General features: G+C 37.4%; 1 protein-coding gene across 4 annotated transcripts in view; it reads left to right on the top strand.

Annotated features, from left to right (window-relative positions):
- The window catches only part of CUNH2orf42 (chromosome unknown C2orf42 homolog), a 163,941-nt gene that overhangs the window by 13,957 nt on the left and 122,362 nt on the right, over window positions 1-27,622 (top strand). For 3 of the 4 annotated variants that reach the window (XR_011164602.1, XM_069068850.1, XM_069068849.1), the window contains exons 6-8: window positions 2,482-2,589; window positions 4,605-4,705; window positions 8,516-8,678. Coding sequence is in view for 3 of the 4 variants with exons in the window: in XM_069068850.1 (XP_068924951.1) it covers window positions 2,482-2,589; window positions 4,605-4,705; window positions 8,516-8,678 (372 nt within the window). In the remaining variant the exon portion in view is untranslated. Of the gene's footprint in view, window positions 1-2,481; window positions 2,590-4,604; window positions 4,706-8,515; window positions 8,679-25,976; window positions 26,665-27,622 lie in introns of those variants that run through there. The other variant, XM_069068848.1, reaches the window with a different exon arrangement.

Raw genomic sequence — 27,622 nt, 5'->3', positions numbered from 1 at the left:
AGAAAAATTGAAGAGATAGTCCAAGATCTGTACATGAAAATTTGATGGAGGAGAGAGGACATATATATGACAAAAGTACAAGTAAAGAAAACAAAAGCAAGAGAAACAATATAATTATGCTCGTTTATATAGCCCTTTAAGTGCTTTCTCATTTGATGATATAAAATTATATACCCAAGTGCTTAGTCCTGCTCAAGTAAATGGAAAGATTACATTCAGGTGTGAGATTAGTCATTGAAGCTTGGAGTTGGAAAGGACATTACAGATAAAGGGAGGTCCACCCTCTCAGGCTATACAGGAAACCCTTCAGCTATATTCTTGACAGATGATGATCCAGATTCTCTTTCAGCACTCTCACGTTATGGAGAACTCACTATTTTGCAAGGCAGCCCATTTCATTCTTGGTTAGTCCTAGTTAGAATTCTCTCTTCCTTCCTTCCTTCCTTCCTTCCTTCCTTCCTTCCTTCCTTCCTTCCTTCCTTCCTTCCTTCCATCCTTCCTTCCTTCCTTCCTTCCTTCCTTCCTTCCTTCCTTCCTTTCTTTTTTTCTTCCTTCTTTCCTTCCTACCTTCCTTCCTTCCTTTCGTCATTTCTTTGTTTCTCTCTCTCTCTCTTTCTTTCTCTCTTTCTCTGAAATTTGTTAGCTCCTATCAGTTTGCCTGAGTTCCTCCCTCTGGAGCAAAATAGATTAAGTTTACTCTCTCTATTTGTGACAGTTCTTCAGATGGTTGAAGACAGATGCCATTGCCCCTTGAGACTGCTCTTCTATAAGCTAAATGTCTATCATTCTTTCATTCAGTTATTCCACTAAGGCATGGTTTCTAGGCCTTTCATTGTCCTAATCACTTTTGGGATACTCTAGTTTTTCTTTGTCCTTCTGAAAATATGGCATAGAGAACTAAACACAACATTAGGGTCTGGCCATTCAAGAAAGGTTTAATGGAGGCATTGAATCATGGAGTGGAGAGACTATGGCTTTGCTAATAGAGAGAGGGACAGGGCATTTCAGGAAGATGAGATTGCATATAGATACTCCAAATCAAAGGTAAGCCAGTGATGTCCTGAGAATGGAAGCAGATTTACGTGACTGAAATGGAGCATAAGCTAGAGTGTAAAAATAGGGGAAGGTTTGAGATAACAGGTGTCAGGTCTTGAAATATAAACTAAGAAATTAGTATTTGGTAGAACACATCCAGCTGTCAACAAGCATTTATTAAATGCTCCCTTTATGCTAGACACGTACTAAGGGATACACCGAAAGGCACAAATATGACCCTTTGCCCTCAGGGAAGTCCCATTCTAATGAGTGAGACAATATGCAAATGCCTACATGTATGTTGTAAATAAAGGTAATTTCAGAGGGAAGGCATTAGATGTGGGACGGACCAGGAAATACCTTTTCCAGAAGATGGGATTTGAGCTGACTCTTGAAGGAGGCTAGGAATTCAAGAGAGAGAGATGAAGAGGGAATGCATTGCAGACACGGAGGACAGCCCATAAAAAGGCACAGAGTTGGGGAGATAAGCAGATGAAGAGGAAGAGCAGGAAGGGGCCTGTAGTTGGACTGTAGTAGAGAGGGAGGGGTGTAAAGTTTAGCAAGACTGGAAAGGTAAGACTACTGGAGTTTATTGAGTAGTGGTGTGGCATGATCAGACCTGCATTTTGGGAAATCACTTTGGCAGCTGACAGGAGGATGGAGTGGAGAGACTTGAAGAATGAAGACGGATTAGAAGGCTATTATAATAGTCTAGGTGTGAGGTGATGCTTCCCAGCAGGGTGGAGGCTGTGTGAGTGGAGAGAAGGATAAGTGTACATTAGAGGTTATGAATGTAGAAACGATAAGACCTAATTAGTTCTATCTTGCCTACTTGAGGGTGACACTAAGTTTTCAAGCCTGGGTGACTAGGAGTGCCATCTACAGTATTAGAAGAGTTATAAAGAATGAAGCAGGCAGGTAGAGGGCATTATTCAGTTAGAACAAGTGATCCTGAATGCTTTCTACCTGCCTGGACTAGCTCTGAATCTACAGGATTCATTCCCTAAACCTTCTGTTTCAACCTTGACCAATTCTTGTTGACCCTAACTTTCTGCTTTTTGCATATCTGATATGGTGATTAAAATAAGCTGACATACTTAGAGAAAAATATTGATAGTGGAGATTTGTCTGTTATCGTAAATAGTAATAGTAAGTAAGCAATAAATTTTGTTGCATATTTAAATAATCAAAAGGGACCCTAGCTTTAGGTCTAGAGTTGATGCTGACTTAGTCGAGATATTGACTTATTTTAACCTTTCTTCACTAACAAAAGCTGATGAGATAACAATTCAAACTATAAATTTCCCTCCTGCCTCTATATAAAGAAACCTCACTGACAGTAATAATTTAAAATGTTATTATCTTTAATACCATGTCCTTTTCCATTTTCCCCATCAGAATGTTCTTTTAGTTTCTTTACTTCAGTTCCTTTTCATTTTTTTGTAGGTAAACCAGAGCCATTGGTGTTCCACATTCCTCAGTCCTTCTTTGATGCTCTACAGCAGAGAATCTCTGTTGGAAGTGCAAAAAAAAGGCTTCCTAACTCCACTACAGGTACAGGATCTTTCAGGAAGACTAATCAAATCTCCTGGCCTTATGGCATCAAATATGAAGTTATATTTGGGAACTTCCAGTGGTGGTTTTCTGCCAGCCTTACAGAGTCATGTGCAAGTAACATGGGGTGGGGATTGGAACACTGTTAAATGATCATTTTCATTATAATTCAGCTTAATCAAGTGATTCAAGGAGCTTCAAACCTGGAAAATTAAGAAGGATGACGTGGTATTACTAAAAAGTTCCATATCCTGAAGTTTGAGGTTTTCTAGATCTGGACAATTACTTCTCCAAATATCATAGTATACAGTGGTTAGAATTTGACTAGCTTTTTGATGACCAATTTTTTTCCTGTGGCTATCAGGTTTGAGTTGTAGCAGATTTTTATTTTGAAGGTCCAAATAGCTCTCAGACTTAACATACTTGTATCATTACATCTTCATTTTGATTTACTTATTTATTAGCTTTATCCTTTTTTTAAATTTAAAGATCTCAAGACACTGCCTGGTAACTTTCATATTAAGCAACTGGAAATCAGGGAGAAAAGACAGAGAAGAGTGGTCATGCATTTATTGAATGCTTACTCTGTGCCAGTCACTAATTGTCCCTGTCCTTAAGGAGCTCACAGTCTAAAGGGGTAAATCATTAGTGGTAGGCCACCTAAGGATAGCTATAGCAGGGAATACTTATTGCTTAATCTGTAAATATTTAATTAGAGGATGTTGATTTATAAAAATGTTTATGACCTCAATTTTCAAATAATACTTCCCATGAATCCCTGCATTTGGGAGTATTAGTACCACAAACGTTTTCTGTGTCTTCCACATGAAACTTGCCTCCTTCAGAGTAGAGAAATCCACAACTTATTTGACGTAAACCTTGAATGGTTATGTTGGTGATTTTTCTTCCATCTTAAGATGTAGCTTTATTTTAGGGATACATTTCCCTTCTTTGTTTTTGCTAGCCAGATCACATCCTATGGAACCCTTTTATACAGGCAGCCCTGAAAGTCTTAGTGCAGTTTTAGGCTTTAAGAGCTTTAAACTATCAAACAGTTTAATATTAAGCTCTTAAAGCTGAAAGCTGCACTAAGGCTTTTGGAACCCCCTGTCTATTGCTTGTATCAGGAGACAAGGCTGATAGCCATATTATGGGCAAAGCATGTTCAGAAAATTTTTCGTATATGTAGTTGCTTTGGTGATATGATTTGACCTTGGCATGTGCAAATTCATGTAATAACCAACTCTTTTAAGACAGGGCCTTTTCTATGTAATGACTTTTATGTAAGCAGAAAGATAAAATTCCAAAGCTGAAGTAGATAACAGTAGCATATATCTTACATGTCAAAAAGAGGATGCACGGTGGTATAAAAGAACACTGACCTTGAAATGTTGAAATCCTGGCTGTGCCACTGATTACTCACTTGTGTGAGACCTTGTATGACCTTGGGCAAGTCCCTTCATTTCTTGGAGCCTAAGTCTCCTCATTTGTAAAAAGAGGTTGGACTAGATAAATAACAAGGCCAGTTCCTTTCTGGCTCTAAATCTGTGATCCTGTTGTTTTATGACTTGGGTTCGTATCCAGATTCTTATCCATGTAACGTGGGGCCAATCACTTTACTTCTCTAGGCCTCAGTTTTCTTGTGTATAAAATGTACTAAATGATCGAGATGATTTTTAAGGTCTCATTCACCTCTAAATTCTATGATTCTTTGTGATTGTCAAAGAAAAACCAAAAGCAGCTCTGAACAAACTTTTCATGGCAAGAATTCCACAGTGAAATCTTTGGTCTTCTGCCAATTTAGTCAGTCCCTGTGGTTTTTTTCTAAACTCCTAGGAAATATTTATTTTAAAAGTTACAAATCTCCATGTAAAGAAAGAAAAGAATTGCATCATTAACACTTTACTAAGTATAAATGTAATCAAAGAGACTATTGTGTAAAGCTTTTAGTAAACCTTAAAGGTCTATATAAATGTCAGCTATGATTATTAACCATGTTCCCTTTTTAATTGCAGCTTTTGTGCGAAAAGATGCCTTGCCGCTGGGGACCTTCTCTAAATACACCTGGCACATCACAAATATCCTGCAGGTTAAGCAAATCTTAGACACCCCAGAGGTATGGGAAATTTGTTATTACAACTCTGGAGAAAAAGCACAGAAATGTGACAGACACACAGATCTTAATGTGTGATTCTTGCCATGTTGAGTTCTTATGGGATACTGCCTTTAAAGATGGCCTCTCCTGCTGTTAAAAAAAAAGTTTATTATTCAAAGAAATACCAGTTCATTACTTTATTACATGTTACAGTCTTCTTGGTAAAACCTATGTAGCACAGTTGAAAGAGCAATGGGTTTGGAGCAGAGAAACACAACTTGGAATCCTCATCCTACTCCTTACTTGGGGTGGGGTCTTGGCTGCTGCTCTGGCTCCCAGTTTCCTCTTCTACAAAATGAAACCTTTTGTAACTCCAACTTTTATGACAACCCAAGTTGCTTATTGCAACAGTTGATTGAATTGTGGGGGCTTTTTATAGTTGTAGATGATACAGATAAATTGGTGGCTTCACTTGACTTATTTGGATTTAAGTATACTTCCTATCAAGAAAAAATTTTTATTTATTCACTAAGCATATTTTAAGAACCTATTCTGTACAAGACAATGAAAATACAAAGACAAAGTGAAAAATAATCTTTTCCCTTACAAAGCTTACATATTCCTGGGAGGATTTAATGTGTACTCAGATAAATATACATATAGGATTTTTGTCCTTTATCTCACAGTGTAGGAAAGACATTGATAAACTGGAATGTCCATGGAATATTGGAGGGCTTTGACTATATGCCATAGGAGGATTGGTTGAGGGAACTGGGGATATTTAGCCTAGAGAAGAAAAGACTTAGGAGGGGACATGGTTATTTCTGTTCAAGTATTTGAAAGATTGTCATGTGGAGGAGGGATTAGGCTTTTTTCAGTTTTGGCTCCAGAGGACAGAAGTGAGAACAATAGGTTAGAGTTGTAAAAAGGCAAATTTAGACTTGATGTTAAGTCCAAGAGTGGAATTGACTGCCTTACTGGAGATCTTCAGGTAGGAGCTGGATGGCTACTTGTTGAATATGCTATAGTGGGGATTCCTTTTTTGGATACACATTGAACTTAGATGACTGATGAGATTCCTTCCAACTCTAAAATCATAATTATTTGAGGAGAGAAGGAACCAGGGGTGTATTGGAGCCAGGTCACACCAACTTGCAAGAGCTGATTATTAAATATTCATTATGAGCATTTGTACCTCAAAAATCAACAAATGATACAAATCAGGGCTGGATTAATTGTTTTATTGATTATCTAGACTTAAAAATTAGGCGGGAGGAAGCTAGGTGGAACAGGGAATAGAGCACTGGCCCTGGAGTCAGGAGGACCTGAGTTCAAATCCAGCCTCAGACACTTAACACAAAAACTAGCTGTGTGACCTTGAGCAAGTCACTTAACCCCAATTACTCTCCAAAAAGCAAAAAAAAAAAATTATATGAATATCGTATGGACAAAATGTTATTACTGCAGATTAAACTTTAAAATGTATTGGCATACTTTTTTTTCCAGAGAGCTACTGTAAAGCATTTACTAGCATACCACTGGTGAGAATCCCAACAGCTAGGTGGATCAAAAAAGCCTTGCACTTGAACTGAGCTAAGAGATTCTAAGAGTTGGAATTTAGGAGGGGAGAGTGCATTCCCTGGCATGGAAATATCAGCAAGTACATTGAGTGGGAGATGGGACACCAACTTCAGGCAGGAAACAGCAGATAATCTAGTTTGATGAAATGTAGAATATGAAGTTGAATGAAGTAAGTCTGGAAAGGCAGGCTAGAACCAGATTGTGAAAAGCTTTAGATGCCAAACTGAAGAATTTATACTTTATCCTGTAGGAAGTATCAAACCACAGAAGTGTTGTGGCAGTTGTGTGGAGGAGACGCTTGAGAAGATGCTGGAAGTGGACAGACAAATTAGTGGATTATGGTAATAGTCTGAGTAAGGAGTTTTGAGTGCCGAACAAGGGAAGGGAATGGATGGGAGAGGTTGTGAGAAATAGGATGGATAAGGCTTGTCAAGTAAATGGACATAGAGGTGAAGGATAGAGAGGACATCAGTCCATGGTTGCAGACCTTAATGACGAGAAGCCTAGTGGTTTTCTCAACAAAAATAGGGAAGTTTGGAAGAGGAACAGATTTTGTGGGTAAGTTAATAAATTACCTATTGGACTTGTTGAGTTTGAGATGACAGTGGGCTGTCCAGGGCAAGACATTCCCACGGGAAGTTGATGACATAGCACTGGTGGTCAGGAGAGAGGCAGGGGTTGGATATATAAATTTAGTGTTTATCTGTATAAAGTCTGTAATTGAATCCATGGGAACTGATGAGATTTCCAAGAGGAAGTATATGGAGAGAAAAGCAGGTACAGATCCTTAGGAGACATACATGGTTAGGAAGGCAGTTAATGTTGTCATGGCTGGTAATTCAGCCCAGGAGATAAAGAGGGATCAGAGAGAAGGGAAGCACAAAGAAAGAGCAATGTTATGGAAGGCAGGGCAGGACATAGTGATGGGGGAAAGGGTAGTTGGCAGTATCAGAAACTGCAGAAGTCCAGGCCTTCTAAGAGAACGCTATTGAATTTAGCAGTGATGTATTAATATAGTAACCTATGATATTGGGAAGATCTTTCTCTGTTATGTGTTTACTTGTAAGTCAAGTAATTATTGGGCTAGTATTAAGAGAGTTATAATTTAATTTCCAGATCATTACTGAGAGCTTTGATTTTAATGTAGGCAGTTTCAAAGTGTCTGAGGTGGAGTGGCTAGGTGGCGCAGTGAGTAAAGCACTGGCCCCGGAGTCAGGAGGACCCGAGTTCGGTTCCAGCCTCAGACACAACACCCACACAAAAAAACTAGCCATGTAACCTTGGGCAAGTTACTTAACCCCAATTGCCCTCCAAAAAAAAAAAGTGTTTGAGGCTTTGCAAAGACTATATGCTGGATGTGCAGGTAAAGGCTTAGACATCAAACTTCTGCAGAACTGGAGTTCTTGTCATAGCTAAATTCACTTAGATAATCATCTATTAGTGTTTTTCACTCCCTGAGGAGATCTTTGAGCAATTTATAAACTTTCCCTCAGGTGAGTATTGAAGGCTTGGTCAGAAAAAGGATTTATTATATTATTAATTGAGGGTTAATTTTACAATGGAAAGGCTAATGTAATGCAACTGATTCAACACCAGATTACACTGATAAGTAATATCACATCCCCAGAAGAAAGATAACCAACTTTTGTAGTGGACATGTAGCTTATATGTGATTTGTAGTAGCTTATGTATAGTTTGTGTGGGCACTGCAGATATACCATGACTTCAGTAATTACCTCAGGGCAGTTCACAAGTAGTTTCTAGGTGTGGTTGAAATGGGATGGAGGGAAGAGGGTAAGGAGGGAGGAGAACTCAATAAAAAAGTGAGGCAAAGAGCTTTATTTTGGAATGGTGGGAGACGGGCAGCCATTGAAAAGTTTTGAGGAGACAGGTGATAAGTCAGAATGATATATGAAAAAATAAACTTGACTACAATCCAGGGAATTGTACTGGAGGTAAGTAGACCAGAGTGAAATTGCAGTGATTACTGGAGATAATGAACTCTTTTTGGTTCACACTAAGGATTGCACTGTGGATGCAGAAAGTAAAGCATGGATGTATATAATGTGCAGAAAAGGGGGCAGAGTTTGGTGACAGAATAATCTTGAGGTACAAAGGAAAAGGAGAAATCAAACATTGAGTATACCGAACCTAGTAAGAGTTTTTTTTTTTTAAATCATTGAATTATCTATCTCCTTTAGTAAGGATTTGTCCCTTCTAATTCTTTTCTGGTATTGTCTTTGTGATCAGATGCCCTTGGAAATCACCCGGAGCTTTATCCAGAACCGGGATGGGACTTATGAGTTGTTTAAGTGTCCCAAAGTGGAAGTAGAGAACATAGCAGAAACTTATGGTCGTTTAGAGAAACAGCCAGTGCTCCGACCTTTGGAACTGAAAACTTTTCTGAAAGTTGGTAAGTTTAATGAGTGTTTGGTGATGGCACTTTCGAGTCTCTGCTATGTGTGTCAGACCTTATACAAGATATTTGATGAAGTTAATTAAAGAAATGACACATTCCTTGCTATTGTACAGTCTACTTTCTTAGGAATCATAGGATTTAAAACTGGAAAGGGACTTTATAGATCATCTAATCCAACCCCCTCATTTTACAGATGAGGAAACTGAGGCATGGAGACATTAAACTGACCACCCCCAGATTACACTGCTAGTAAGCAGCAGAGCTCAGGTCATGGGTCCTCTGACTACAAATTCAGTACTATACTACCACTCTTTACTTGTCATATTTCAATGGATTTGACATTTTGTTAATGAGACTTTTCCTCCATTGGTACAGATTATAACTGACCTCTTCCTTTTCATCCTGTATAATTTTTGTCCATGTTCTTACATAGTTCCTCTACAGAGGTTCTGACTAGTATGCCTTCCTTTTTTTTTCATTTTGAGGGTTCTAGTGGGGTATAGATGGCTGTCCATCTACTTTGCCTCATATATGCCATTTAACCAGCCCACCTTTTCTAATCATACATTTCTATGGTGATATTTCTTGTATATAACCCTTTCTCTTTTTCTCACATTGCTATCACTTTGGTCCAGGTCCTAATCACTCTTCTTCCTAGGCTATTACACTAGCCTTCTGCTTGCCCTCCTTGCTTCAAGATTCTCTTCAACCCAGCTATCTAAATCAATCTTCTTAAAGCCCAAGTCTGACTATGTAAACCCTCTACTCAATAAACTCAATTGGCTCTCTATAACCTAAAAAGAGTCAAATATAAAATCCTCTATTAGGTTTTTAAAGCTTTTCATAACCATAGCCTTTCCTACTTTTCTAATCTTTTTAAACCTTACTAAAGTGAAATCAGCAAGCATTTAATAAGCACCTACTATGTACCAGGCATTCTGCCAAATTCTTGAGATATGAAGAAAGGCAAAAAACAATTTCTGTCCTCAGGGAACTCACAGATATTCTGTGATCAAATGACTTTAGCCTCTTTTCTCTTCCTTACACATGACACTCTATGTCCTGATTCCATGCATTTTCACTGGCTATGCCTATCCCTCATGTCAGGAATGCTCTCCCTCTATAACTCCACCTCCTGGCTTCCCTGGCTTCCTTCAAATTTCAGCTAAAATCCCATGTTCTACAAGAACTCTTTTTAGGTTCTCTTTAATATTAGTGCCTTCCCTCTGAAATATCTCCTTTTAGTTGTGTGTATAACCTCTTTATACATATTTGTTTACTTGTCTTCCCTGTTAGATTGTGAGTTCCTTATAAGAATAAGTTCCTTATTTTTGCCTTTCTTTGTAACTCCAGCTCTTATCACAGTGCCTGGCATATAGTGGGTGCTTAATGAATAAACACTTCTTGACTTGATATCTGATGTGGACTTCTAAATTAGGTGACTGACAGAATTAAGGACTAGCCACTTTCCCTAATCCTTATGACCTCTGAAACTCTTTCAAAATAGGAATTATGTGTAAGGGATAAAGCAGTTTCATCTGTTTCTATAACTTATGACATAAGGAAAGCTAACAAGGTGAACTAATAAAAAAGAAAACGAATCCTTAGCTCCTACAGTGTTTACTCAGCATTCCCTCCATTACTAGCCACTATGCTCAGCCAGGTTTGCACAAACCAATCCATGAGCTTGCAACAGAACTCAGTTCTCCCCCCTACCGACTCCCTGTGCTATGGAAAGCCAAAAGGCAGAAGCCTAGGAGACTGGTACTGCAGCATGGCAGTTCTCTGTGCTTCAACATTACTTTGCTAGAGAATTGAGAAAACTGGAATCGGATGCCAGTGTATGGCAGTGTCCGTTATACCTGAAGGAAAGAGAACTGACATACAGCTGGGACTACTTCTATCCTCTCAAAATCACTTAAGGCAGTGATTGAGGCCATTGAAACATGAATTCTCCAGGAAGAAAGTCCAATCCCCAGAAGAATTGTAATAAAAGGAAGTCAGAAAGTGAGCAATAAGGAAAAATGACTGAAATTATCAAAGATCTCAGGAGGAAGAAAACTCTTGAAGACCTTGAAAATAAGCAGATAAAAAAATGAAGAATATAAGTACCAGGAAGGAATATGGCCTCTAAATAAGCTGAAGAAATCCAGACATCTTCCATCCTCGCCCACCCTTACTGGGAAGAGAAGCAATTCAATATAGGTTGTACATGTAGAGTTATGCAAAACATTTCCATAGTGGATATATTGTGAAATACAGACTATATTTCTCTCCATCCTATCCTGCCCCGACTTGTTCTATTTTCTACTTTGACCCTGTCCCTTTTCAGAAGTTTATACTTCTAACTACCCTTCCCCACAACCTGCCCTCTCCTCCATCATCCCCCTCTCATCCCCTCCATTGTAATAGTTATCCCTTGCCTCTTCTATATGAGATAATTTACCCCATTCTGTCTCTCCCCATCTCCCCTCATTATATTCCTCTCTCACCTCTCAATTCCACCTTTTTAAATATCATCCCTTCCTATTCAATTGATCCTGTGCCCTCTGTCTATGTATACCTGTACACACACATATATATACACACTCACATATGTATTCATACGCCCATATGCCCTCCTATATAGACATATATATGTATGTATACCTATTTATGTATATACATTTATATTTCCTTCAACTATCCTCATACAGAGAAAAGTTTCATAAGTTACAATTATCGTTTTTCCATGTAGGCATGTAAATAGTTCAACTTTGGTAAGTTCCTTATGATTTCTTTTCCCTGTTTACCTTCTTGTGCTTCTCTTGCTTCTTTTAGGTAGTCCAATAATTTTTAAATTATCTCTCCTGGATCTATTTTCCAGGTCAGTGGTTTTTCCAATTAGATATTTCACATTGCCTTCTATTTTTTTTCATTTGTTTGGATCTGTTTTATAGTAACTTGACTTCTTATAAAGTCATTAGCTTCCATTTGCTCCAATCTAATTTTGAAGGAATTATTCTCTTTAGTGAGCTTTTGAAATGCCTTTTCCATCTGGCAAATTTGGCTTTTTAAGGCTTTCTTCTCCTCTTTGGCTTTTTGGACCTCTTTTGCCATTTGAATTAGTCTACACTTTAAGGTGTTATTTTCTTCAGAACTTTTTTTGGGTCTCCTTTTGCAGGCTGTTGACTCTCTTTTCATGATTTTCTTGAATCATTCTCATTTCTCTTCCCAATTTTTCCTCCACTTCTTTTACTTGATTTTCAAAATCCTTCTTGAGCTCCTCCATCGCCTGTGACCAATTCTTTTTTTTCCTGGAAGCTTTTGGTGCAGCAGTTCTGACTTCAGTGTCTTGCTCCCATTCCATGCTTTGATCCTTTTCGTCCCCAAGAAAGGAGTCTAAAGTTGGATTGCTTTTCTTGCTTTGCTTCCTTTGCTTGTTCATGTTGCCACTCAGTTATTTGACTTTTGAGCTTTTTGCCACGGTAGAACTCTGCTTCCAGAGTGGAGAGCTTTTTCCCAAATCTCTGGGGTTTTCACAGCTGCTGGAACTATTAGGAGGGTGCCGTCTCTACAGACCCCACATGCTCTGTCTCACTAGTCACATACCTTAGGACCACCACCCAAGACCGCGATCCAGATCCAGGTAGGTTAAAAGAAGAGTGATTTCTCTCTGAATAGTTGCTTGGCCCCCCTACTATCTGCAGGCCAGGAGCTCTGAAGCAGCCATGTGGAGGTGGCTGCATGGCTGCTGTGCCTCTGTCCCCCCCAGTTCCAACAGAGTTCTACACTGACCTTTTTCTTTGGCTTTGGCATTTATGGGTTGATATTTCTGAAAGCCGCCACAGCTGCTAGTGATCCACTCTCCCTAGTATACTCTAGCCACTGCTGGTTGGGGCTACTAAGGGGCTAAAACTGTGGGCTCAAGTGGAGCTGGGTTCGGCTCCCAGCACGGTGATTCACCCTTCCTGCTGGGCTGCCTTCAGTGAGAGATTTGTTTCTCTCTGTCACTCTCTGTGTTCTGCAGCTCTAAAATTTGTTTAGAGTCATATTTTATAGGTATTTGAGGTGGTTATGGGGGGAGCTCATGGAGTTTTCCTGCTTCTGTGTTGCCCCTTAAAAACAATATATTTATTTATTTTTAGTTTTCAACATTCATTTCCACAAGATTTAGAGTTGCAGACTTTTCTCCCCGTCTCTCCCCTACCCCCCACCCCAAAATAGCAAGCCTGCTGAATACCCCATTCCCCCAATCTGTTCTCTCTTATATCCTCCCCCATCTCCTTCCCCACCAACTTTCTAGTATGGCAAGATAGATTTCTATACCCCAGTGCCAGTATATCTTATTTCTCAGTTGCATGTAACATGCATTAACATTTGTTTTTTGAAACTTTTAGTTCCAGAGTCTTTCCTTCTTCCCTCCTCAAGCACCTCCACTGGGAAGACAAGCAATTCAACATAGGTTGTATATGTGTAGTTATGCAAAACATTTCCATAGTAAGTATATTGCGAAAGACTAACTATATTTCCCTTCATCCTATCCCGCTCCCCACTCTTTCTATTTTCTACTTTAACCCTGTCCCTTTTCAAAAGTGTTTGCTTCTAACTACCCTCTCTCCCAATCTGCTTTCCCTTCTATCCCCCCCCCCCCCCATCCCCTTCCGCCTGCTTTCCTGTAGGGTAAGATACCCAATTGAATGTGTATGTTATTCCAAATACTCATTAAGCCAAATTCAATGAGAGTAAGGTTGACCCATTCCCTTTCACCTTCCTGCTCTTCCCCTCCATTGTAACAGTGTTCTCTTGACTCTTTTATATGAGATAATTTAATCTATCTTTTTCTTTCTCCTTCTCCCAATATATTCCTCTCTCACCTCTTAGTTTTATTTTTAAGATATCATCCCTTCATATTTGACCCATCCTGTGCCCTTGGTCTATGTATACATGTACACACATATGCACACACTCACATATATATTTATACACACATATACCCTCCTATACAAACATGTATATGTATGTATACATATATATTCACTTCAACTATCCTCATTGAGAAAAGTCTCATGAGTTACAATGATCATTTTTCCATGTAGGAATGTAAATAGTTCAATTTTAATAAATTCCTTATGATTTCTTTTTCCTGTTTACCTTCTCATGCTTCTCTTGCTTCTTGTAATTGAAAGTCTTCAGTGTCTTCCTCCCATTCCATGTTTTGATCCTTTTTGTCCCCATAAAAGGATTGTATGGTCTGATCGTGCTTCCTCATCTTGCCAATTACTTGACTTTTGAGCTCTTTTCCATGGTAGAACTCTGCTTCCAGAATGGAGAGAGCTTTGTCCCAAATCTCTGGGGTTTTCACAGCTGCTGGAGCTATTAGTTGGGTGCCCTTTCTACAGCCCCCACAAGCTCTCGCTCACTGGCCACTTATCCAAGAGCTCCACCTAAGACAGCGATCCAGGTCTCGGCAGGTCAAAGCAAAAGCAATTACCCTCTGAATGGTCACTTGGTCCCCCTGTGATCTGCAGACCAGGAGCTCTGAAAGCAGCCAAGGGGTACCACCATGCCTCTACTGCTTCTCGCCCTGGGGGCAGGGACTAGACCATGTTGTTCCTTCACCCTTACAACAGAGTTCTTGACTGACTTTTTATTTTCTCTTTGGAATTTATGGGTTGAGGAGTCTGGAAACCACCACAGCTACCAGTGATTCACTCTCCTGAAGTCTACTGTGGCTGGTCTGGGGGCTGGTCTGGGCTGCCCTGTGGCTGGTACCACAGCTCACTGGGGACTGCAGTTGTCTCCCAGTGTGCTGGGATAGACCTTTCTTGTTGGCCTGCCAGGCTGCCTTCAGAGGGCAGATTTGTTTCTCTCTGTTTCTTTGTGGCTTCTGTAGCTTTAAAATTTGTTTAGAGTCATTTTTCTTTACAGGTATTGGAGATGATTGAGGCCGGAGCCCATGCCAAATTTGTGTTTTACTCCGCTATCTTGGCTTGGCCCTCGTACTATGTTCTTGCCTCTGTTCACTCAGCATTAGTTCATAGAAGTCTTCCCAGTTTTTCTGAAATCATCCTGCTCATCATTTCTTATAGTACAATAGTATTTCATCATAATCATATATCACAACTTGTTCAGCCATTCCCCAATTGATGGGCATCCCCTCAATTTCCAGTCCTTTGGGACCACAAAAAGAACTGCTATGAATAATTTTGTACAAATTAAGTCCTTTTCCCTTTTTTTTTTTTAAATCTGGGATACAGACCTGATAGTTGTGTTGTTGGATCAAAGGGTATGCATGGTTTTATAGTTCTTTGGGCGTAGTTCCAAATTGTTCTCCAAAATGGTTAGACTAGTTTGCAACTTTACCAACAGTGCATTAGTGTCTTAATTTTTCCAATTTCCCTCCAGCATGTCATTTTCTTTTTCTGTCATGTTAACTAATCTATAGGTGTGAGGTGGTATCCCAGAGTTGTTTTAATTTGCATTTCTCTAATCAGTAATGATTTAGAGCATTTTTTCATGTGACTATATATAGCTTTGATTTCTTCTGAAAACTGCCTGTTTATATCCTTTGACTATTTATCAATTGGGAAATAACTTATTTTTATAAATTTGTCTCACTTTCCTAAGAATTTGAGAAATGGGGTCTTTATCAGAGATACTTACTGCATGTAAATTTTCCTCCTAGTTTCCTATTTTCCTTCTACTTTGGCTACAATAGTTTTGTTTGTGCAAAAGCTTTTTAGCTTCATATAAGCAAATGATCACTTTTACTTCCCATGATCCTTTCTGTCTTTGTGTGGTCATGAACTCTTCTCTTATCCATAGATCTGACAGGTACATAATTTACTTATGATATTACCCTTTATGTCAAAATCATTTATCTATTTTGACCTTATCTTGTTATGAGATGTTGGTCTATGCCTAGTTTCTTCCAAAGTCCTTTCCAGTTTTTCCAACAATTTTTGTTAAATGATGAATAATTACCTCAAAAGCTTGGATCTTTGTGTTTATCAAACAAAAACCAGATCACTATGGTCATTTTACTACTATATATTATGTACCTTATCTATTCTGCTGATCCACCACTGTATTTTTTAGCCAGTACCAGATTGTTTTGATGATTACCCCTTTGTAATATAGTTTGAAATCTGGTACTGCTAGGCTGCCTTCATGTCCCCATTTTTTCCCATTGATTCCCTTAATATACTTGACTTTTTGTTCTTCCAGATGAATTTTGCTATTTTTTTTCTAGCTCCATAAAGTAATTCTTTGGTAGTTTGACTGGTGTGGCACTGAATAAGTACAGTAATTTAGGTAGAATTGTCAATTTTATTATACTGGCTTGGTCTACCCACAATGACTTTTTTCCAGTTGTTAAGATCTGTATTTATGTGAAAAGTGTTTTATAATTGGGTTCATATAATCCCTGGGTTTGAATTGGTAGGTAGAGTTCCAAGTATTTTATATTATTATATATAATTATAATTTATTATATATAATATAATATTATATTATATATAATAATATTATATATATAATATTATATTATAATATAATATAATATTATATATAATTATTATTAATTATATTATTAATTTTAAGTAGAATTTTTCTATCTCTTGCTGTTGGATTTGGTTGGTAGTAGAAATGTTGATGATAAAATTTATCTGCATTTACTTTATATCCTGTAACTTAGCTAAAGTTGTTAATTGTTTCAACTAGTTTTTTAGTTGCTTCTCTAATGTTCTCTAAATATACCATCATATCATCTGCAAAGAGTGACTTTTTATCCTCATTGTCTATTTTCCTTCAATTTCTTTTCTGTTTTTTTTTTAAATTGCTATACCTTACATTTCTAGTACAATACTGAATAATAGTGGTGATAATGGATATCCTGGCTTCACCCATGATCTTACTGGGATTTCTTCAAATTTATTCCCATCACATAAAATGCTTACTTGGGGTTTTAGATAGATACTACTTACCATTTTAAGAAAAACTCCATTTATTCCTATGCTTTCTAGGGTTTTTAATAGGAATGGGTGTTAATATTTTGTCAAAAGTTTTTTTTCTGCATCTAATATGATTTTTGTTGTTTTAGGTATTGATATGATCAGTTATACTGCTAGCTTTCCTGATATTCAACCATCCCTGAATTCCTGGTATAAATTCCACCTGGTCAGAGTGTATAATCTTTGTGATATCTCTCTCCATTTTCAAATGGGGAAATCCCTTTGAATCACCCACAACTTAAATTCCTCAAAGATGGTGTCTGGTAGAAGATTGTTTTTAAAAAAGTTAAGTCTTTGTACCCCAGAATAGCATGGGATCATTAAAAGCACTCTGTAGTTTCTCAAATACAATCAATCCAACTCTTTTTTCCTATTCAGTTTTGCATCCAATTCATTGTCTAACTGTAGTTCTTGGCCCAAATATATGTACTCTGATATACTAAATCATTCAATTGTTTGTCCTAATATGAAAGGTGCATATTTTTCATCCATTTATATTTTTCCTTTAAGTACACTGATTCCTTGTTTAATAATTGTAGATCTCATTAGGTAAGCAGTCAGCAAAAACAGGAGCATCTGGAGGACCTCATTTCATTGTCTTCAGGGAATATTTTTTTCCTCATTTGGACCTTGTATAAGACAACTTCCATGACATTGACAGAGCCATTTCTCAAGCATACACCTAGTCCCTTTTCTTTATTCTTTTTTTGTCATCTGATCCTCCATATCTTTCATTCTTATTTTGTAGCTATGAATGCCATATGCTAGAAGTTGGAAATCATGGAATTCTAGTTTGTATGTGAGAGAACTTGCTATTTAGTTGTAGACCAGCTTAACCTTGTACTATGAATGAGAATCTGAGCAGCTCACAGTCTTAGATTTTTCAGACTGTTAACATGTGACTGGATCTTGACCTTCTTGTGTGTCAGAGCAGATAACTTTGTTTCACTTGCTTATTCTTTGATGATTCGTAGATTCTTTATTTATAGAACAAACATGGTTTTGTTCATTTTGATACAGCTCTCATTCTGCCATTGTTATACATTATATAGGTACAGATAAAATGTAGCTCATTCATCCAACTAATGAATTCAATTCCATCCTTAAAAAGTTGACTGCTTGGATAATCAATATTTTTTAGCAAAAACAACTCATGAAAATGATCTGCTAAGATATGAAAGTTTGCAGTGGTGTATGAAATGGAGGGATTGCTCAGATGGAATTGCATATCAACAGTTAATTGGAGAAAACCAGTCTCTGAATAACGAAGTTTTAATTATTGAATATTCATTCGATTGACTTTATGTAAAATTAGTCAAATCTATTTTACAAGGTACTTGGAGGAAAAACTATAAATGACACATTCCTTTAAAGTTTACAAAATGCTTTCTATGTACTATCTCATTTGAGCCATACTACAACCCTGTGAAGTAAGTATATATTTATTATTACCCCCAAAGTACAGATGAGGAAACTGAGGCTCAAACAGGTTAAGTAATTAGCCCATTTCATATAGCTAGTATGTCAGAAGGAGAATTTGAACACAGGTTTTCCTGATTCCAAGGCCAACATTTTGTGTTCTATGCTACTGTATGCTATAGTTTCTCATAGCATATAGTGAGAACAATTCTTAGGGGTGCTACTTTAAAGAGTAGATAAGAATTACTTGTAATTAGCACAATATTTATAAATTGGCATCCAAGTGTAGGAAAAATTTCCTTAGAAAGGTTAGACATAATTCCCCAGCAAATAATTTGTAAGCTCTTTCAAAGGTAGTAAAAAGTTTAATTTTAGCTTTTTGTTCAAATTACTGTCCAGATTACCAAAAATTCTGACCTAGTAAAGTTGAAATTGCTTCTTTGATTTAAACTTCACTGAAAAAAAATGGTGAATTTAAATGTCTTTATTTTACAGAATTATTTATACTTCATGTATTTCCTTTAATAAGATTACTTGGGGCGGCTAGGTGGCCAGTGAATAAATAGAGCACCAGCCCTGGAGTAAGGAGGACCTGAGTTCACATTCTGCCTCAGACACTTAACACTTACTAGCCGTGTGACCTTGGGCAAGTCGTTTAATGCCAATTGCCCTCCAAAAAGCAAAAAAAAAAAAATATATATATATATATATATAAATAACATTACTTGCATTTTTTCTTTTTCATATTTACTCTGAACTTTAACAGGAAAAGAACTTTTCCACATATAGAAAAGAACATAAGAAGGATTGTATATGAAACTGTGAATATACATTTTATTCCACTTGCTTTTTAAAAAAAAAAGTATGTAGTAAATTACATTATTTTCAAAACTCTCCTGCACATGTTTCCTTCTGAATTTTCTCCCATTCTCTTCTGTGCATTAAAAAAAAACCATTTCAATGGTTCTTTCTCTCTTTTTTGACATCACTATTGCTAATCCCACTTCTGCCACCAATCTTTCTTCCTCTATCAAAAAACTGAAAGGAAAAACAAGTACAAACCTGGTAACAAATAAGCATAGTAAAGAAAAGCAATCTACTCAGTGACTGTCAGAAATTGAATGTCTCTTTTTTGTACTTTGAGTTTATCACCTCTTTTTCAGGAGGCTTATAGGTAACATCCTTCATCATTGGTCCTCTGGAAATATGGTTGGTGATTGTGTGGAACAGGTTTCTTAAATATTTCGAAGTTGTTTTTCTTTATAATGTTGTTGTCCATGTACAAATTATTCTCCTGTTTTTGTTGTTGTTGTTGTTCTGTAAACCAGTACTTCTTAAACTGTGGGTCGTGAAAAATTTGGCAACAGCGTAAGGTTTCTGGGGGCAGGTAGGTGGTGCAGTGAATAGAGCACCAGCACTGGAGTCAGGAGGACCTAAGTTCAAATCTGGCTTCAGACACTTAACATTTACTAGCTGTATGACCTTGGCCACATCACTTAGCCCCAGTTCCCTTCTCCAAAATAAAGTTTCTTAACTCGCAACGACCAAAAAATTAACCAAAAATCAAACATGTAATGAATTCGAGGTGTTTCTGGCAGCACTTGCCCTTGTTACATCAACATCTTCTCTGCAGCCTTGGTTCTTAACACAAAACATGTGCACTTTGCACTACACATGCCCTCAGGCCTTGCAATGGCGATGAACCCTGCCAGGAGAAAAGGGGTCGTGAGTGGAAAAAATTTTAGAGGCCCTGCAGTCTAAACTATATTGGTTCACAGTACCTAAGATTTTTTGAAATCTTCTTTTTCATGACTTCTTACAGTGCATAGTGTTCCATTACATTCATAAACCACAGTTTGTTCAACTGAAGGGCACCCTCTTGGACTCTAGATATTTTTTTTCTTTTTTGTTCCTTTTACTCCCCCCACTCTGGGATCAAGAAGTTTGTTTTGCTTGTGGCCGTTCCCTCCCCAGTATTATCTTCCCTCTTAAATACCCCCTACCTTTCTACCCTTATTTGTTTCCTAGTTGAATTTGATATATTTCTATACCAAACTCTGTGTGTATTGGGGGGGGGAACAAGTCCTTCCTTGTTCATTTCAGATAAGGGTAAAGTTCACCTGATTCACACTTCATCATATTTAAATATTCATCTTCTAACAAGCCCCAGTTATGAGAACTCCTTTTCTACATTAATGTATTCCTTTTACTCTCCCTTTTCTTTCCACACTGAACAGAACCAATCTATCCCCAGGACCTCTGTTTTTCTTAAACCCCTCAATATTCTTTGAAGACATTAAAGTTCTGGATACTTGTTTTTTTCTCCCCCTATTAGAATGCTGGCGCTACATTTTCCTATGGCTCCCTCCAAATGCTCAAATAAATTTGCCTTCTTAGGTTTTTCTTGACTCTTGTGCTTAACATTTTCAAAATTCCTACTCAGTTCTACTTTCTTCATCAGAATGTTTTAAAGTCTTCTGTTCCTTCAAAGGTCAATTTTTTCTTTATAGGTTTATACCTTACTTTTCAGAGTAAGTTAATTTTAGTTCTAAGTCTGTATCTTTTGCCTTTTGCATAATCATATATTCCAGGATCTTTCACTTGTAGAAGTCACCAGATTTTATGTGATCCTGCCTTTAATTTCTTTGTAGTAAATTGCTTCTGTCTGAATGCTTTGAGTATTTTTTCTTTAGCAATTGATCTTTAGATATTTATCTGTGAGTTCTCAGAACTTTTCCTTTTGAGGTTCCTTTTAGGAGGTGATTGGTAGATGCTTCCTACCTTTATTTTGCTCTCTGGTTTTAGTATATTGTAGCAGTTTTTATTTATTATTATTTTTTAACTATGGTGTCTAAGCTTTAAAAAAGTCATCATTTTTCAGGGATTTTTAAATTATATTTACTTGACCTGTTTTCTAGATAAGTCGTTTGTGAGGTCAGATACTTTGCATTTTCTTCTATTTTTTAAGTCTTTTGATTTTGTTCTAATATTTCTTGCTGTCTCATACATGGAATCACTGTTCTGTTTTATTTTTTCTAGTTTTCAAGGAGTCCATTATTTGGCTAAGGTTTGCCACTTTTTTTCCCAGGCAATTTATTTGCTTTCCCGTTCTTCCTGCTAGTGCTTTCATGTTAAAAAAAAATCTTATGGCGTTTCTTTTACATATTCTTGTAATTCTTGTAGAAAATCCATTTTCCCTTTGAGTTTGCTTGTGGTTGTTATAGAGTTATTCACTACTTTTTGGAGATCTCTAGATCTGTAATAACTTTTGATGCTGGTTGGTATTTTTTCTATTTTTCCCCCCAATTACATGTAAAAATTTTTAACATTCATTAAAAAATGTTTTTGAGTTATAAATTTTCTTTTTCCTTTCCCTTTCATTCCTCTCCCTGAGATTATAAACAATTTGATATAGGTTATACAGTGCAGTTATGCAAAACATATTTCCATATTAGTCATGTTGTGAAAGAAACCACAGACCAAAAATTCCCTCAAAATCTACAACACAAAAAAATAAAGTGGAAAATGTTATGTTTCAATCTGCTTTCAAACTCTGTCAGCTCTTTCTCTGGAGGTAGATAGCATTTTCCATCATGAGTCATTTGGAATTATCTTAAATCATTGTCTTGAACAGAGTAGTTGAGTCATTACCATTTGATAACTTACAATGTTGCTGTTACTGTGTACAATGTTCTGATTCTATACTCACTTTACTTTGCATCAGTTCATGTAAAGTCTTTCCAAGTTTTCCTGAAATCATCCTGCTCATCGTTTCTTATGGTACAATAGTATTATAATTACATACCACAACTTGTTCAGCCATTCCCAAATTGATGTGTGCATCTTCTCAATTTCTAATTCTTTGCTACCACAGAAAAAGCTGCTATAAATATTTTTGTACAAATAGGAAATTTTCCTTTTTTTAAAAAATCTCTTTGGGATACAAACCTAGTGGTGGTTTTATTGGATAAAAGGGTATGCACAGTGTTCTAGTTTTGGGGCATAGTTCCAAATTGCTCTCTAGAATGGTAGAATCAGTTCACAACTCCACCAATAGTGCATTAGCGTCCCAATTTTCCCACATTCTCTCTAACATTTATCATTTTTCTATTCTGTGATATTAGCCAATATGGCAGTACCTCAGAGTTGTTTTAATTTGCATTTCTTTAATCAGTAATGATTTAGAGCATTTTTTCATATGACTGTAGTTAACTTTGATTTCTTCTTCTGAAAACTGCCTCTTCTTGTACTTAGACCATTTATGAGTTGGGATATGACTTGTATTTTTGTGAATTTGACTCAGTGTTCTATACATTAGAAAAATGAGACCTTTATCAGAGACACTTGCTATAAAAATTATTTCCCAGCTTTCTGCTCTTCTCATTTTGGTTGCATTGGTTTTGTTTGTGCAAAACCTTTTACATTTAATACAATCAATCAAAATTATCCATTTTATATCTCATAATGTTCTCTATATCTTGTTTGGTTGTAAATTCTTCCCTTCTCCATAGATCTGACAGGTAACTATTCCTTGTTCTCCTAATTTATTTATGGCATCACTATGTATAAGTTGTATACCCATTTTGATCATTATCTTGGTATATTGTATAAGATGTTGGTCTATACCTACTTTCTGCCGTATTGTTTTCCAGTGTTGGTTTGTATTTATTTTTATTTACTTATCTCTCACTGTAATTTTTGTGCCAGAGACAAATTTTTCCCCTGTTGTACTTTTTAGTGGGGTGGTTAGCACTGCTTGTTTTGCTCTGGGTCCTTTGGCTTTCTGTACCAATTTCTTTAATTCCAGAAGTGAGGTTCCTCTGGATCTTTGAGATTCATAATGTTGGATCCTCAGGACCCTTTGTGTCATCTCAGGATAGAGTGCTAGAGACCTTGAAGTCCTTGGGTATCTGGGCTGTCCCAGTCTGAACTCTCCCATGCTTCACTGGTCACTACTGCTTCCCAGGGCTTCCAAGCTTCAACCCCTTTCCTCCTCCTGATGTTTTCTTTCCACCCTAGGGCTTTCCTATCTCACTTGATGAAGCTTTCTTAGGGAACTCTCTACTTTCTTGGCGTCTGGACACAAGGTCCTGTCTCTTTGCCTGACTTTACTGATGCTCTCCTTTCCTATTTTTCATGGGATTTGGGCTGACTTTTTTTGCAGTTCTGCAGTGGAAGAAGTTACTTACTGTGATTTTATGTTAGCTTTCTTTTTTTTGGGGGGTCATTATTTGGGCTGGTGTGAGGGTGGTCTAACTCCCATTCAGACACCTATTTTGTCCCAAAGTCCCTACTTACTGCATTCTTAATTAAGCACCATTTAGGATAGAAAAGGCTGAATCAATACAACTTTTGAGGAATGTATCTTTTGTAAGAGTCAGTTCAGATAGGGGGCGGCTAGGTGGCGCAGTGAATAGAACACCGGCCCTGGAGTCAGAAGGACCTGAGTTCAAATCCGACCTCAGACACTTGACACATTTACTAGCCGAGTGACTTTGGGCAAGTCACTTAACCCCAACTGCCCTCCCAAAAGCAAATAAAAAAATTTTTAAAAAGAGTCAATACATATATTTGTAGATCATTTACCGTATGCTGGAAAGGCACTGTGCTAGGTACAAAGCCAAATGAGCTTGTGATAATATCTTCACATATAGACATACTATAAAGACACATTTATATCTAAAATATTTCTTTGCCCTTAGATAAAGGTCTTTACCAAACATGTATATTCAACAAACCTATTTATAATGTGAGTACTTTGTGCATGCCACAGAAACATAAAATACATGGAACTCCTTTAAAGGGGGAGAAAACAAGTATAAAAGAGAGTGATTTATGTGTGAACAGGATGTTTGGGTATAGTACTATGAGAAGTTTGAGGGGAAGGAGGGAGGAATAGAGAGAGAGAGAGAGAGAGAGAGAGAGAGAGAGAGAGAGAGAGAGAGAGAGAGAGAGAGAGAGAGATCATTTTCATTTGGAGGGAGGTAAAGAAAAGGCTTTAGGGAAAAGACTGGCGAATGGGCAATGGATTTGGAGTCAGAAAACTTAGATTCAAATATCACCTCTTCTGAATGCCACCTGGCACCAAGGCAAGTCAGTTGACCTGTGTTTGTCTCAATTTCCTCACCTATAATGAAGAGGTTTGGAATTAATGATCTCTGAAGTCTTTTACTGCTCTCAATCCTATGTAGTTTCCAGGTTCTTTGCAGTTGTCATTTTGCTCTAAAGACTTCAAAGAGAGTTCTGTTGAAAATTATTCTCTCAATAGAAGTAGTTAAGAAATATCTTCAGTAGCCTGAGATATAGCCCTGAGTAAATATCATCCTTTTTAACAGCATATGTTACACATGGAATCAGAATAAGTTCTAACAACATGCCCTAGTTGCAGTTTAGGATATTTCTGTTTTAGGCATTGGTTACTACTATGTTTTTTTAGGTTGTCAAAGTTCCTTTTACGAAGGAACCAAATAATGTTATGCTCTAAAATTTGATGATTTATATGGAGACAAGAGCATGTGACAGATGAGGGAAACATTAAGAATGAAGATGGTCACATATCAGACTGGTTTAGAACGCAACATTTTTCAGCAGTGTGATGACCTAATTCCCATAGGATGATGAGAAGACAGCTAATTAAATAGAAGCACTTCAAATAGAAATAATGTGGTGGTGCTTTAATACTTTGATGGGAATTTGCTCTTAACAAGAAACATTCAGGTGTAGTACAGTGGTGTTAAATTCATGTAGAAATGAGGACCACTAGACCATACATAGGGATTTCTGCAGGCCACATATTTACTTAGAAATCTTTGCATGTTTATATATTTCTTTTTTCATGGATACATCAGAACATTAAAGTGAGAAACTACATTTTAATCTGGTTTGGGCTGAACTCAGGAGTGTTGTGTGCTGCATGTGTTCATGGACTGCATGTTTGACACCTCTGGTGCATGGATAGACAGTGAGCCTTGAAGTCAGAAAGACATAGATTCAAGTTCTCTTTCTGACACCTACTGGCTGTGTGATTTGGGCAAGTGACTTAAACTATTAGTGCCCTACATAACTCTCTTGAGACCTTAAGTTGCTGAGAAGGTACTGACTGATCCACTTTGGTAAGAAGCATTTTTTCTCCTGGGAATTTTCTTTTCTTTTTTTCCCCTAAGATGTCCAAAAGAGATTAATTAAAGGGGATTCTTCATAACCCACTAGAGATGGGAGTGGAATACTGGAATCCTCCAAATCTGCATCCATATTGAGATGGAGTAGCAGCTCCAAGTAAATTTTCTGTGCCTGCAAAATCATAGGTCTAGCCTTTCTCCCTCTCTCTTATGTCTTTGAGCTCATTAGTATGAATGCTGTCTCCCACCCCTCCACCCCCCACCACTTCCTTCCATCCCCTCAGTACAGATTATGTATTGCCTTCTTATTCTGGATAATCACTGACAATCTTTCTTTAAATCCTAGATAGGGGATCTATTAGTATAGTCCTTGGATTGTCCATCTGTTAACCTTGCCCCCTACTATATAACTACTTCCCCTCTTTCAGTCATAAATGTTCTTGATAATGTCTTTTACATCACTTTCCATGCGTTAATCATTGTTGGTAATATACTGAAGCCTGCAGCAACCATTTGTCTGTCACTTGCCTTTTGGGTCACCAACAATTATAAGTCTTCTAAGATTATAATGTTCTTGGATGATATTTTGTTACTTAATTAAAATTCAACCCTAAGATCAAAGAGTAACAAGATGGGAAGATAGTTTCTTTGCATTCTGGAAAGGATTTTACCTATAGTCTCACATATTTTGCTATTTCTCACACTTCACTATGACCAAAATATGTGAAAATTCAGTACTGGATTATTGTTTCTCCTTTTAGGCAACACCTCTCCAGATCAGAAGGAGCCAACACCTTTCATCATTGAATGGATTCCAGATATTTTGCCCCAGTCCAAGATTGGTGAGCTGAGAATCAAGTTTGAATATGGCCACCATCGGAATGGACATACAGCTGAATACCAGGAACAGCGGCCCCCATTAGACCAGACCTTAGAGTTGACACCTTTGACTACCATCACTTTTCCATGAAGCAAAAGAACCTTTTGCTGCTGAGTTTGCACATCCCCACTCCTTCGCAATTTCAGATACTCCTTAGGCACTTAGACATTGACAGTTCCCTTAGCAAACTGCTTTTTGATAGGATGCTGTTTTCCAAAGCGTCCAAGTGGGTTATGTTGAAGAAAAATCTTTTCTTGTAAATAGCATGTTTTGGTGCTGCTCTGTGTGCTCTTTAGATGAATTGTGCTGTATTTCTGCTGGGGTTTAAATGTGAGGAGGAGAAACCTTCCCTTCCTTGTCTGGACATTTCCTTTAGAGCTTATTTATGTCTTTTTTTCTTAACACTCTTCAGAAATCATTAGCTAAAATTCAAATCTTAAAACAGATTTCAGAGTGTTGGATAGATAATACCCTAGTTAGGACAAATGTATTATCATTTCGAGCATAATGGCACAGCTCCAGTTATGTTCTTTGTTCTTTTCTTAAAATAAAGCACATTGTCACCTCTTTTCAAGATGACATTTTATATTAGTCCATTTAGAAAATAAGAAACTTTCCCTTGGGTAGAGCTGATAGTGAAATAGGGAAAGGAGACATAGGTCTTAGGATTTCTAACCAGTACTTATAAAACTTCATGCCCTTAATATTGGATTTGTTTTTTCTCTGTACCCCAAAATGTTATTAGCCAGTAAAAAGCAGTTCTTGTTTCTGAGTTTCTCACTTAAGACTGTATTGAGCACCTACTACATATTCAGCAATTTGTAAAGTACTATAGGAGAGGTTATGGAGAACATGGCTAAGTCATGGTCTTTACCCACTCCTAATTTACAGCCTTGTGGGGGAGATAAGATTAACACCTATCAGATGATAGCATGCAATACAAGAAGAGTCTGCACTTTAGCTTTTCTTACCAATGTCAATGAGAGGTAGAACAGTCAGAGAAAACTTCAAGGAGGAGGTAGGACTTGCTAAGATATTGAAGAAAGGGTGGGATTTGAATAGGTAGAGATGGGAAAGTATTTCAGGTGTGTAAAATAATAGAAGGCAGTCAGAGCTTGTTCATAGGGCCAATGACGTTTCATATTAGGTAGAAATAAGACAGTTTATATAAAAAAGGTATAGTTGGATTATAAGAGGGATTTGAAACCCAGACTCAGGCACTTTAGGCACAATGGTACGAGTAGTTGACTGTAAAAGAATTTTGGGTAGACAGACATAATGAAAGTAATGCTAGTGGATCTGAGCATAGTGAGATTCTGGATGGATTGAAGAGGTGGTCTTAGAGTCTGCCTCTTGGGGGAGGAATAACTTTAGAGTCAGAGACCTTGGGACTGAATCCTGACTCTTCCTTTCTACCTGTGTACCTTGGGCAAATCACTTAATCCTTGTGACCTCAAGTTCCTTGGTAAAATTAGAGGGTTATATGAGTTAATATCTAAAGTCCCTTCTTTCTTTAAATCCTCTAGG

Source organism: Petaurus breviceps, unplaced genomic scaffold (genome assembly GCF_028583685.1).
Source record: "Petaurus breviceps papuanus isolate PSGF00001 unplaced genomic scaffold, PetGlider_PUasm1.0 90775, whole genome shotgun sequence".
Classification (NCBI taxonomy): Eukaryota; Metazoa; Chordata; class Mammalia; order Diprotodontia; family Petauridae; genus Petaurus; species Petaurus breviceps.
This window is presented reverse-complemented; position numbering and strand designations above follow the sequence as displayed.